General features: G+C 37.1%; 1 protein-coding gene across 3 annotated transcripts in view; it reads left to right on the top strand.

The window, feature by feature from the left end:
• LOC109237468 (DExH-box ATP-dependent RNA helicase DExH3) overlaps positions 1-11,837 on the top strand; it is a 51,675-nt gene that overhangs the window by 2,935 nt on the left and 36,903 nt on the right. For all 3 annotated transcript variants that reach the window (XM_019403779.1, XM_019403778.1, XM_019403777.1), the window contains exons 2-9: positions 2,762-2,916; positions 3,006-3,093; positions 3,386-3,622; positions 5,455-5,550; positions 6,126-6,314; positions 6,471-6,630; positions 6,721-6,851; positions 7,287-7,457. In XM_019403779.1, coding sequence (XP_019259324.1) covers positions 2,762-2,916; positions 3,006-3,093; positions 3,386-3,622; positions 5,455-5,550; positions 6,126-6,314; positions 6,471-6,630; positions 6,721-6,851; positions 7,287-7,457 — 1,227 coding nt within the window. The remainder of the gene's footprint in view (positions 1-2,761; positions 2,917-3,005; positions 3,094-3,385; positions 3,623-5,454; positions 5,551-6,125; positions 6,315-6,470; positions 6,631-6,720; positions 6,852-7,286; positions 7,458-11,837) is intronic.

The raw sequence follows: 11,837 nt of genomic DNA, 5'->3' as shown, positions 1-11,837 counted from the left end.
CCCCCCTCCCCTTTACATGCACCCACATGGTTATTTTCCAATTAATTTATCTAATTCATTTAATAAACAACTCATCACATTTCTATTTAAAAAAATAAATCATAAGTGCTTTATAAATTTGAACTATACTAATATATCATAGACATTATGACATCTAGAAAATATATGTTATCAAATTATAATTTTTCCATCCAAATATCAAGAGTACAAATTTTTGCACTATAAGTTCTCAAAGTGGTAAAAAAGTAACTTTTTTTTTTCTTATTAGAAGATAAATTCTACCATTATAATAAAGAAAATCTCATTTATAAACTTCCTCATATCATGTGTATAATTTAAAGCCTATCCAAAAAGTATTAATATTAATAACTATATAAAATCATATTTACCAAACTTTTAGAATAATTGATGCACCAAAGAATATATCATATCAAGGCAATATATATATATTCGTCAAACTTACGGGATCCTATATCTATGACCTCATGTACGATCTTAATCTCTTGCAACTCACCTGGTTTTACTACGGCGCATCCAAACACTAAGGTACGAGGTGTTACATTATATTGTCGAAACTTATTAACTTCTAAACCTTCCATCATCTGCTATACATGTTTTAAACACTCATATACTTGAGAATTTTCTTGCTCTCCGAGCTCACCTCGACTAACTTATGATGAATTGAACATATAAAATTACGGGATGTAACAAAGGCACTAGAGGAGATGAGTTATTATTTGGGACTAATAAGCTTGGATTGATAATGAAATCCTACGGGTCAACCGTCAACATACCATTTCAGTGCTTCTCAGGAATATTGTGACTATTTCAAGCTGGTGTTTGGCTTGAACTTAGCCCAATTGAAGAATTATTCAACAAGCCTCGAGTTATACGTGATGACTTCAATGTTACCAGATTCCTAGGGGAAAGGATGAAGAACAACAGAATGACAAGTGCTATGGAGGACTTCTCAATCTTCATCAAAGAGCTTGAACTAAATGACTTGCCGCTCGTGGGTGGCAATTTCATCTGGTCAAGAGGTCAAACAACACAACAAGCTCCATAATTAATAGATTCTTATTTTCTTCAAGCCGGGATGATTGTCTTAGAAACATAAAACAATCATTAATGCCTAGTGTTGCTTTGAATCACTTCCCTTTCTACTGCAATGCTGATAGTGGTCAAACAACCCATCTTACTTCAAGTCCGGAACATGTGATAGCATTAAGGATTCGATGACCTGGTAGAGGAATCGTGAGATTCTATATACATCCAAGGCAATCCAGTTCATTTTTTCTAAAAACTCTACCAGATTAAGGTTATGTTGAAAAATTGGAATTTGTACACCTTTGGAATGCTTAAAATCAAGAAATCTGAAATATTAAGCAAGGTGCTAATTTTAGACCGGCAAGGGGAGAGCAGGGACCTTTAAGAGGAAGAGTTGGTGCCCAAAGTTGATCTTTTGATGGAGTTGAAAGAAATTGCTAAACTAGAGGAAATCTCTTGGATATAGAAGTTAAGCTGCCTATGGTTACGACATGGGGCAAGAATACTAATTTTTTTCATAATATGACCAATGCACTCAAGCGATTGACCATTATTGATAAGCTTGAATCGAATGATAATTATTTTACAAGATAAGGAAAAAAATCAACAATGAGATCCTGAGGTTCTTGAGCCGAGGGTCTACTGGAAACAGCTTCTCTACTCCCTCGGGGTAGGGGTATGGTCTGCGTACACTCTACCCTCCCCAGACTCCACTTGTGGGATTTTACTGGGTTGTTGTTGTTGTTGTTGAGATCCTGAGGTTCTATGAAGCACTTTATTCCTATGTCCGGAACCAGTGTTGGATTCTTCGAAAATATACTGCTTTTGGAGAATCCGACACGCACCCGACGACGTTTTCGGAGAGTCCGAGCAACGTAACTTTATTCTGCAACTGAACAATAGAGATCATCTTTGTTAAGTCTACCTTCTGTTTCAGAAGAGGAGGTACAATGATGCAAAGACCTTTTGATGAGGAGGAAATTTTGGCAGTGATCAAATTCTACAACGGGGATAAAGTTCCAGGGTTCGTATGGCTTCACTATGGAATTCTAACAAAAGCGTTGGGCATTACCTATCAAAAAGATGTGTTGGGGCAATGTCAAGTTTGATCTTACCAGAATTTTGTAGCTAAAAATATTTTGAAAGAAGCCTAATGATTCATGCATTGCTCTTATTCCCAAGAGAAGCGGAGCGAATGAGTTAAAGGATTGCAGGCCAATAAGTCCCACTGATAGTTCCGGTATACCTCTTGTACACGGGCTTGTTTTTGCCCAAACATTAGTAAAATTTTATTACTTTATCAAAAAAAATTGTTTTATTTTCATGTTCTGCTAAAAAGGTTATGCATGATAGTTGGCAATTGGTGTGCTATTTGCCTCTTTAATTTACAAAAGAGTCATGGAAAAGAATAGTTGTGAGTTGGCTTCGAATGTAGATATGGACTTCATTTAGGGATTCTGTGGCTGTTGAAGGGCTTGATGGTGGGCCTTGTTGTCAGTGGTCAACAACCATTAGTTTCTGCTTGGGTTTGCTCAAATGAAAAGGCCAAGAAATTTTAAGAAATGAATAATATAGATCTATTTCATCAATTACATGTCTGCTTTTCATTTAATCTTTTTAGTAAATCTTGTGTATATTTTCTGTGTAAAATATTTTTAGTATGAATGTTTTTTCAGTTAAAGCTTTACTTATGGACTTTGAGATTCAATGGCAGGCTTCATCATCAGTGGCCAATATAGATGAGTGGAAATGGAAACTTAGCCTGCTGCTGCGTAACAAAAAGGACCGAGAAGTTGTATCCAGAGATAAGAGGGATAGAAGAGACTATGAGCAGATATGCAACCTTGCCAAAAGGATGGGTCTCTATAGGTAGGGAAGAGTATTTTTGGTGATTTCTCCCACATAGTTTGTTATCATGTGTTTGTGCTTTATTAGTCACTTCTTTTTGCATCTTGCAGTGAAATTTATGGAAAAGTTGTAGTGGTGAGCAAGGTTCCTCTTCCAAATTACAGACCTGATCTTGATGATAAGCGGCCTCAAAGAGAGGTATGAGTTGTCTCCTACCCGTACAATTATTTCTCTCTGTTGCATTTTGGTAAGGGTTTGAATATATATGCAGTAACAATTTGAGCAATGAACTTTTAAGTTGGCATAAATGGATGTGGTTTTAATTTTGTTAAACAAAAAAATAAACTTGAGAGATAACAATTTAGAAATGGCATTGAGGTGTAGTTATCTGAATGTGTCCTCGCCAGATTTCTTACGGTTCAACAGATACTCTAGATTTGTTCTTTAATTTAGAAAGCAGAACTTGAATGTTTGATTGGCCTTGATGCAGGTAGTAATCCCACTAAGTTTGCAAAGGAGAGTAGAAGGCTTGCTTCAGGAGCATATTGATAGAACACAGCTCATTAGTGGAAAGGCTGAAAACATTTTAGATGGAACTAACTCCTCTGATATGGTTGAAGATGCGAACTTGGATGAAAATCCAGATTCATTCTTAGATGGCTCTGTCATGGAGAAGGTTCTTCAGAGGCGGAGCTTACGCATGCGTAATATGCAGAGGGCTTGGCAGGTATCTTTCCGTGTTCTTTTTTCTTTTTCTTTTAATTATGTTTCTTTATATTTGTGGAAAACATTCTCTGTTCCAATGCATGTCTCACTCTCTGCTCCTGACCTTAAACTAAAAGACAAGGGATGTTGGCTTGCAATAGTGAACACTGGGAAAGATATAAAGAACAATGCTTAGAAAAGCGTGGGCATATCATCAGTTGTACGCATATTAATTTCACTCTCTGACCTTTGAAGTCATCTTTCCAGATTCATCCTCAGTTTGTTGTGACATGTTGCAACTTTTGATAGATTTATCACTGTCCTCCCTCCTATAGATCATATTTCACCTTTATCCATGCTAACATGTTCTTGGTCAATCCATGTCGATCCAATGCGTGGGTCCATAGATTTGTTGCTTTTACATTTCTTAATGGTTTAGTTTATCCTTCTTGTTGATTCAAACGGCCTAATTTTATGCTTCTCAATTCTCATAGTTGTAAGAGATCTTCTATCATCGTTTTGTGAAAGTGTGTGACCATCTCATCTAAATGTTTAAGCTGTTAGAGAGAACATTCTTTTATTATTCAATTATACCTTCGACACGCCTCCTCACGTATGAGTTTTAATCTTTTTTATGCGCCAAGTACGTTGAAATTATTTTTTGATAATGGGCGGCGGTGAGACTCGAATCCAGGACAGTCGGACAACTCAATAACAATCTCTTTTTCCTCCATGACATGGCTGGTGATTGCGCAACTATAATTTTAACACAAAGGCTATGATACCAAGTAGAAATGTGTGACTATTTCATCTAAAAGCTTATGTTGTTACCAAATGTTGGGCTGCCATGTTATATTGTTCTCACTCCAGATGTCCGGAGTGTGAGGGAATCGGTTGAGGGAATGTGTTGGTATCTCTTTATATGGTATCGGACAATCCTCATCTCATGAGCTAAGTTTTGGGGCTAGTTAGGCCCAAGGTCCATCTTCTTTTTTAAGATAGAATGAAGACTCGAGGTTCGTCTGCCTTAGAAAATAGATAATTTAAGCAGTATATGCTGAAATTGAACTTGGCTTTTCATAAGAATCTATTAATTTTTGTTGTTTTTGTGCATATTTTAGTGTCTATAATTTCATATTGATCTGTTATTTCTTAACTTTTTTAAGTAGCTTGAATTGTTTGGGAATTCGTATCACTCTGGACTAATTTGATTCCATTGTACTTTGGTTTTTTATTTTATAAATAAATTGGTTGTCTAGTTTGACAAGTCTTCATATCTATTACCTTTGCATCCCATTTTATGTGACAGTTCTAAGACAAGATTAGGTAGTAAATTTGCTGGTATATCATACTTGTACTAATTGAAACTATTAGTGATCATCTAAGCTAAGCGACATCAGGCACCTGACAGTTAGCTTGAGATTACAAGGACACATGCAAGACAACTATTTCAAACCCCAGTGTGGCTGCACATTTCTTCATCTTGTATCATTTTGACATTCTAATATGAAATAAGCAAGCAACTCTGCCTCTTTAGCTGTTCTCTTAACCAAATTTGGGACTAGATAGCAAGTCTAAGGACTTTTGAACCAAGAAGAAATATTGATGCTTAGAGTGGTTTGATAAATCTCCATATGGCCTGCAACAGTTAGCATTCTATATTGCTGAGGTGAATGTAGATAATTTAATTGCACTGGGAGCTTTTTATCTAATCACAACCTCTTCTTTAAGATGCTATCTTTGTATGTTCAACTCATTGTTTCGTCCTCTTTTTTTCCCTTCTCCCTTATCAACGAACTTTGTTGGATACATATTCCATGTATAAGTTTTTGTTGGATTTTTATTTTTGCACAGGAATCTCCTGATGGCAACAAAATGCTAGAATTCCGGAAATCTCTTCCTGCATTTAAGGAAAAAGAAAGGTTGCTCCAAGCAATTGCACGTAATCAGGTCATACTCTGATGAACTTGTGATTCTTTCTACGGTGATTGCATATGGCAGATATGTTGCCCGAGTCGGTACCCTTCTTTATTCTTAATAATATGGCACTAGTCCTTTATCATGATAGATGCGATCGTGCTTGCAGTTAACATGCTTTTGAAGGTTCTCTTGCATTTCATAATCATTTTTGATTTTTTGAACTAAAGAACTTCATTCAAAATATGTATACGCTTTTGCTCTCCTATTTGCACAGTCAAGGGACTCAAGACCCTTAGTAACTATATGATTTGCTTAAGCACTGCAAACAGGTAACCCATCACATTTAACTGGCTTTGGTCCTCTAGTATATGGAGTACATGGAGGGATGTCCAGGGAGCAGACTAGGACATATTGCTGTTCGTAGCGCGTAAACCTATTGTAGCATTGGGATAAAAAGAGAAGATAGCATAGTTTAATAACTATTATACGTGTAGGGATTCTAGAAGTTTGTGAATTGCAGAGTAGAAACTTAAGGAACTGAGAATTGATTGTGACATGTTACATTGATTTATGTCAACTAAGTTTTCTTTTGATTATTACAACAGGTGGTTGTAATTTCTGGCGAGACAGGATGTGGTAAGACCACTCAACTGCCACAGTACATTCTAGAGTCAGAAATAGAATCTGGTCGTGGAGCATTTTGTAGCATAATTTGTACACAGCCTCGAAGAATATCTGCTTTGGCGGTTGCAGAAAGAGTGGCTACAGAGAGGGGAGAACCTCTTGGTGACTCAGTATGCTACTATTCCTCTTTGCACTGATTTTTTTTCCCATCTTTGGGTTAAGCTTTCACCGGATGAGACAGTCCCAAAGTGAAAATGATGTTGTTACAAAATATTTTGGAAACTTTTTTATTTTAGTTGCTGTTCTTCACAGACTATTTTTGGTAGGTGGGGTACAAAGTACGATTAGAAGGGGTGAAAGGAAAAAATACACATTTACTATTTTGCACGAGTGGTATTTTGCTTCGTCGTCTTCTCAGCGACCGCAATCTTGACGGTATAACCCATGTTTTCGTTGATGAGATTCATGAGCGAGGCATGAATGAAGGTACATGAATTAGCAATTTGGTCCTTGGTTTTGGTTTTCTTATGAAAGTATTTTCAATGCCTTGACTATTTACTTCTCATTCTTTATCAGACTTCCTGTTGATTGTGTTGAAGGATCTTCTTCCACGACGCCCAGATTTGAGATTGATTTTGATGAGTGCTACTCTTAATGCTGAATTATTTTCCAGTTACTTTGGAGGGGCACCAATGATTCATATTCCGGTAAGCTGCAACTTGGATCCCACTTTGTTGAACTTATACATTTTATTGGCGTTTGTGCTCTAGATTACACTGCCCAATACTCTATGTTTTACCTACATGTTCCATTTGCAGAATTTCTCAATCCAGTTTTGAGAAGAATGAGCTTCCCAATTTTTTGCCTTTAGAAGGGTGCATAAATGCAAGATCTTAGTCTATTGTTTGTCGATTCACAGTATTAACAGAAAATATTTATATAATTTTAGCTTTACTTGAGATTTATGTTTCATTTCGTTGCTTTGTCATGTAATATTATACTATCAATTAAGGTCATAATATGTTGACTTTTTGTTCCAGAATAACTGTTAATCTTTCTATAATTGTTTTGTTAAACCAGGGTTTAGGCTTATTTGACACAGTATGTTGACATTTTGGCTGATTGGATTTTGTATGATCTAGGGCTTCACATATCCTGTAAGAGCACATTTTCTGGAAGATTTGCTGGAAATAACAGGGTATAAGTTGACTTCGTTCAACCAAATTGATGATTATGGTCAGGAGAAGATGTGGAAAACACAAAAACAGTTAGCACCCCGCAAAAAGAAAAATCAGATAACTGCTCTTGTTGAGGTTGTTATTCTATTTGCAGTTGTGTCTATACATGAGATGATGTACTTTCTTATTTGCTAGTTATAAATTTTCTTTTTTAGTCAATTTTTGTTAGGTTTCAGCTTCTTTCTTCATAATATTTTCACAACTCTGTTCCTATATTCTTCTTTCCAATGCTCGTTTCCTGATTGTCTTTTTATTTTCTTTTGATGTTCTTCTCTAGCTATGAACATCTAAGACGGAGAAAATTCATGATTTTTCCTTGATCTTGAAATTTGGAAATTATGAAGACAGAGTGACTCAACTGAAGTTTGATCTTGTTCATTGTAAATCAGATGTTCCCTGTAGATCATCGAACAATATCATAAATTAAGATGGAAATTATATGTTCTTCATATGGTAGAACGTGAAGGCCTTGAGGGAAGCTAATACCATTCCCTAGACCGTTAAAACAGAATTGTGAAAAGTAACTTCGCAGAATTGCTCTGCCCCCTGTTCTCCATTACTTTAGTACCCATTCACTCAACTGTGCTCTCTGCTAAGTGTCAATTTAGAGTGGATGAGCTCTCCCCTATTAATCTGGATAGAGAATTCACCTTTTGGATTCTGGTTAGAAGAGAACCTTTCTTCCATATGTAGAGAGGCAAATATTTGATTCATCTAAAGAAAGCCCCTTTTTCACACCCATTTTACTCCCAAATGATCAATTTAAGTTTAATCTTCAAACATCTCAAGTCCAAGGTGCACTTTTTCCTTTCTTCCTAGAAGGGGGATAGGAAACAGTTCATTTTGGCTAATTACTAGATGCATAATGTTTTTCATTTTCATTAGGAACCAGCATGATTTCTCAAGAAATTGCTCTTGTTTAATTGCTGGTCCCCCCCCCCAAAAACAAGCTATGGTAGTAGTGATTTAAATGCCAACGTATTAGATGTCCCTGATAGCGTAATGTGGGTGTTCAGATGTGTTTGCATGACATTTTTTCAGAAGGCAACATATTTTTATCTATAAGATAAAGTAACCCTTATCACAAAGATTGTGCTAAGAGATTACAGAAAGTTACAAGACCCCAAAAAGAGCAAACACATAGTCTCGTGGTAGTTACAACGCCCCAATGATGCCCACTATGGACTCTACATCTTCTACAAGGGCTTCTTTACACCAAAAATGAAACAAAAAATATACCGTTCATCTTGATCTTCTATGCAGAACTAAATCTATCTTTAAAGCATCTAGAGTTTCTTTCCATCCATATTGTCCACTAAATACAAGCTGGACAATGCTCCACCATTTCTTCTGCCTCAGTTGGATACCTGGATCATTCCAGCATGCTATCATTTCTGCAGTTGTCTTGGGTACTGTCCGGTTTAATCCTTTCATACTCATGAATAAATACCACAAATGTTGGTCACTTTACAATGTATAAAGAGGTGGCTATTTGTTTCAATCTCATTGTCACACAGAAAACATTTAGAGCATAGTTGCATTCCTTTCCTTATCAAACTATCATGTGTTAGAACAGCCTCTTTAACCACTAGCCAACAAAAGCATGTCACTTTAAAAGGTATCTTGACCTTCAGATGTGCTTCCAGTTCCACGGCCCATTGTATGGTTGTCCAGAGCAATTTAAAAAACTATAAGCTGACTTCACAGTATAAATTCCCCTGCTCTCTCTTTCCCATACTATTCTGTCCTCTTCCTCTACAACCCCTTTGAAGCTATCCAGCAATTTGAAGAATTCAGTCACTCTAATAACCTCCCAGTTAAGGAACCTTCTGAATGTCACTTTCCAACCCTGCAAGCTCATGTCACATTCCATCCCTGCAAGCTCATGTCTTAGCCGCAGTAGCTTGAGGTTGTTGCACTAAGTTGAAAATGTCTGAAAAAGTTTCTTTCAGAGGTCCATGCCAACCCAGTCATCAATCCAAACGAAGTTGTGGTGCCATTACCAACTGTAATCTTCACATTACTGAACAAATCTGACCATAAGCATCTTATAGACTTCCAAACACTTACCCATAAGCACCAGAAACACTACTTGTACACCACAACCCATCTGCCCCATATTTTTAACTGTTACCTTCTTCCACAAAGCTTTTTCCTCCGGGGAAAATCTCCACAGTCACTTCATAAGTAAACTCTTATTATGTTGTCTCAAATTTTTGATTCCCAAGCCTCCTTCATTCTTGCTGTTGATTAGGGTACTCCATTTCACCACATGGTACATTTTTTCTCCTTGTTTCCTTGCCATATGAATTTCTCCTTAAAGCATCCATCTTTTTCTCAACTTTTACTGGTATCAGAAACAAAGACATCATAAGTAGGAAGAGCATCCAAAACACTATTGACTAAAGTAATCATCCCCAAAGTTGCTCCGACATGGCAGTTTAGGTGCCGCACCCCTATCGACACGATACTAGTTTGGGTGTGGGTATGGGATCCGTACTGGATTTGGTCAAACAATTTTGGGTACTTTGACCACGACGGACGGAAAAATTCGAGACGAGATACAATTCGATTCCTGAAATCAGAACCAAAACTAGGGTAAATTTGAAGAAAATAGCATACCTTATCAAGGAAATCAATCCTTTACTTATCTACAACTTGAGAATAAAAAAGAAATCCACACTTTATAAGCTATACGTAAGTATTCCACAAAATTTCTTTTAATTTAGAGATATTTTTGAATTATTTTTAGTTGGATCCCCGCAACCGTATCTATAATAGGATCCGTATCCCTGAATCTTAGAATTTACGCCTTGAAGGATCCGACCTCTAGATCCGCACCCGTGTCGGACACCCGCACCCGTGTTCGAGCAACTTAGATCCTCCCCCCAAAGAGAGATAGTTACTTTTCCATGTCGTAAGTTTCTTTTCACATCTCTCCAATACTCCAGTTCATATCTCATGCGATTTATTTTTTGCTCCCAATGGCATCCCCTAGTATGTAGTTGGAAAGTTTCCACTTGACAACCTAAAACTCCATCCAACCTCCGAGTCTTGGTGACCTTATTAACTGTATACATCTGGGACTTGCTCCAGTTAACATGTAATCCTGAAACTGCTTTAAAAATCGAAAGTATCAACCCCACATGTCTGACTTGCTCTTCTTCAGCATCACAGAAAATCAAGGAGTCATCAACATAAAGAAGATGAGTAATTTCCATGTTGCTTTTGTCATTATTCACCACCTTGAAACCTCTTATCCACCCCTCATGATTTGCCTTCTTGGTCATACTATTCAACCGTTTCGTTGCAATTATAAAAGGGTAAGGAGATAGAGGGTCTCCTTGCCTTAACCCTCTCTGTGAAGAAAAGAACCCCTCTGGAGAGCTGTTAACCAAGATAGAGAAGTTAACATTGCTGATGCAGAAACCTATCCACATGATCCATTTATTTCCAAAACCCATATTCGTCAGAGTTTTCGGAGGATAATCCCAGTTGATGTGATCATATGCCTTTTCAATGTCCAGTTTGCCCAGGAATTCTCCCTTTAATTCTAGAATCCACACACTTATTTGCTATTGAAGCAACATCCATGATTTGCCTGCCTTTGATCAAGGCCATTTGTTGAGTGTCAACCAACTTGTGAATCACTACTTCAGTCTTTCTGTCAGCACCTTTGATATGATCTTATATACACTACCTATAAGACTTACAGGTCTGTAATCCTTCAACTTCAAGTCTACTGCCCCAACCTTCTTAGGAATTAAAGTTACATAAGTAGCAGTAGAACTTTCGAAAAATTCTTGTGACTGAAAATTTGAAAAGTATGCAAACATCTTCTTTGATCACATCCCAACACTGGATAAACTATAAAGAAACCCATGATGTACCCATCTGGATCCGGGGCTTTGTCTGCAGCACAGGCCTTTAAACCCCCAATGATTTCCTGCTCTTCAAACTCCCTTTGCAGCCATTGTTCCTCTGCCTCACTGATTCTGGGACAGTTATGGCAGTCGAACTCTGCCCTTCAAGCTTCAGATTCAGCATACAAGGATTGATGGAAAGCTAAAATCTCACCCTTAATAGCATTCATGTCCTCAACCTCTGTCCCATTGACGTTAAGCTTATCGATGCTATTAAACCTTCTATGAGCATTAGCAATCCTCTGAAAATACTTGGTATTTCTATCCCACCGCTTTAACCATTGGACTCTTAGTTTTTATCTCCAAGATGGCTCCTCATTTTTAGCAATCTCCTCCAGCTCCATTTTTAAGACTAGCCTTTTGCAACAATTCATCTTATGAGAGATCCCTGGAATCTTGTGCTACATCAAGTTCAAGAATTTTATTCAAGCAAATATTTTTTAAAACCTCCAAATTTCCCCCTTGTTCTGACCTCCATTCTCTTAGTTTACCTTTCAGTAATTTGAGTTTTTGAGCAAGGATAAAATCTGGT

Source organism: Nicotiana attenuata, unplaced genomic scaffold, assembly GCF_001879085.1.
Source record: "Nicotiana attenuata strain UT unplaced genomic scaffold, NIATTr2, whole genome shotgun sequence".
Lineage (NCBI taxonomy): Eukaryota > Viridiplantae > Streptophyta > Magnoliopsida > Solanales > Solanaceae > Nicotiana > Nicotiana attenuata.
This window is presented reverse-complemented; position numbering and strand designations above follow the sequence as displayed.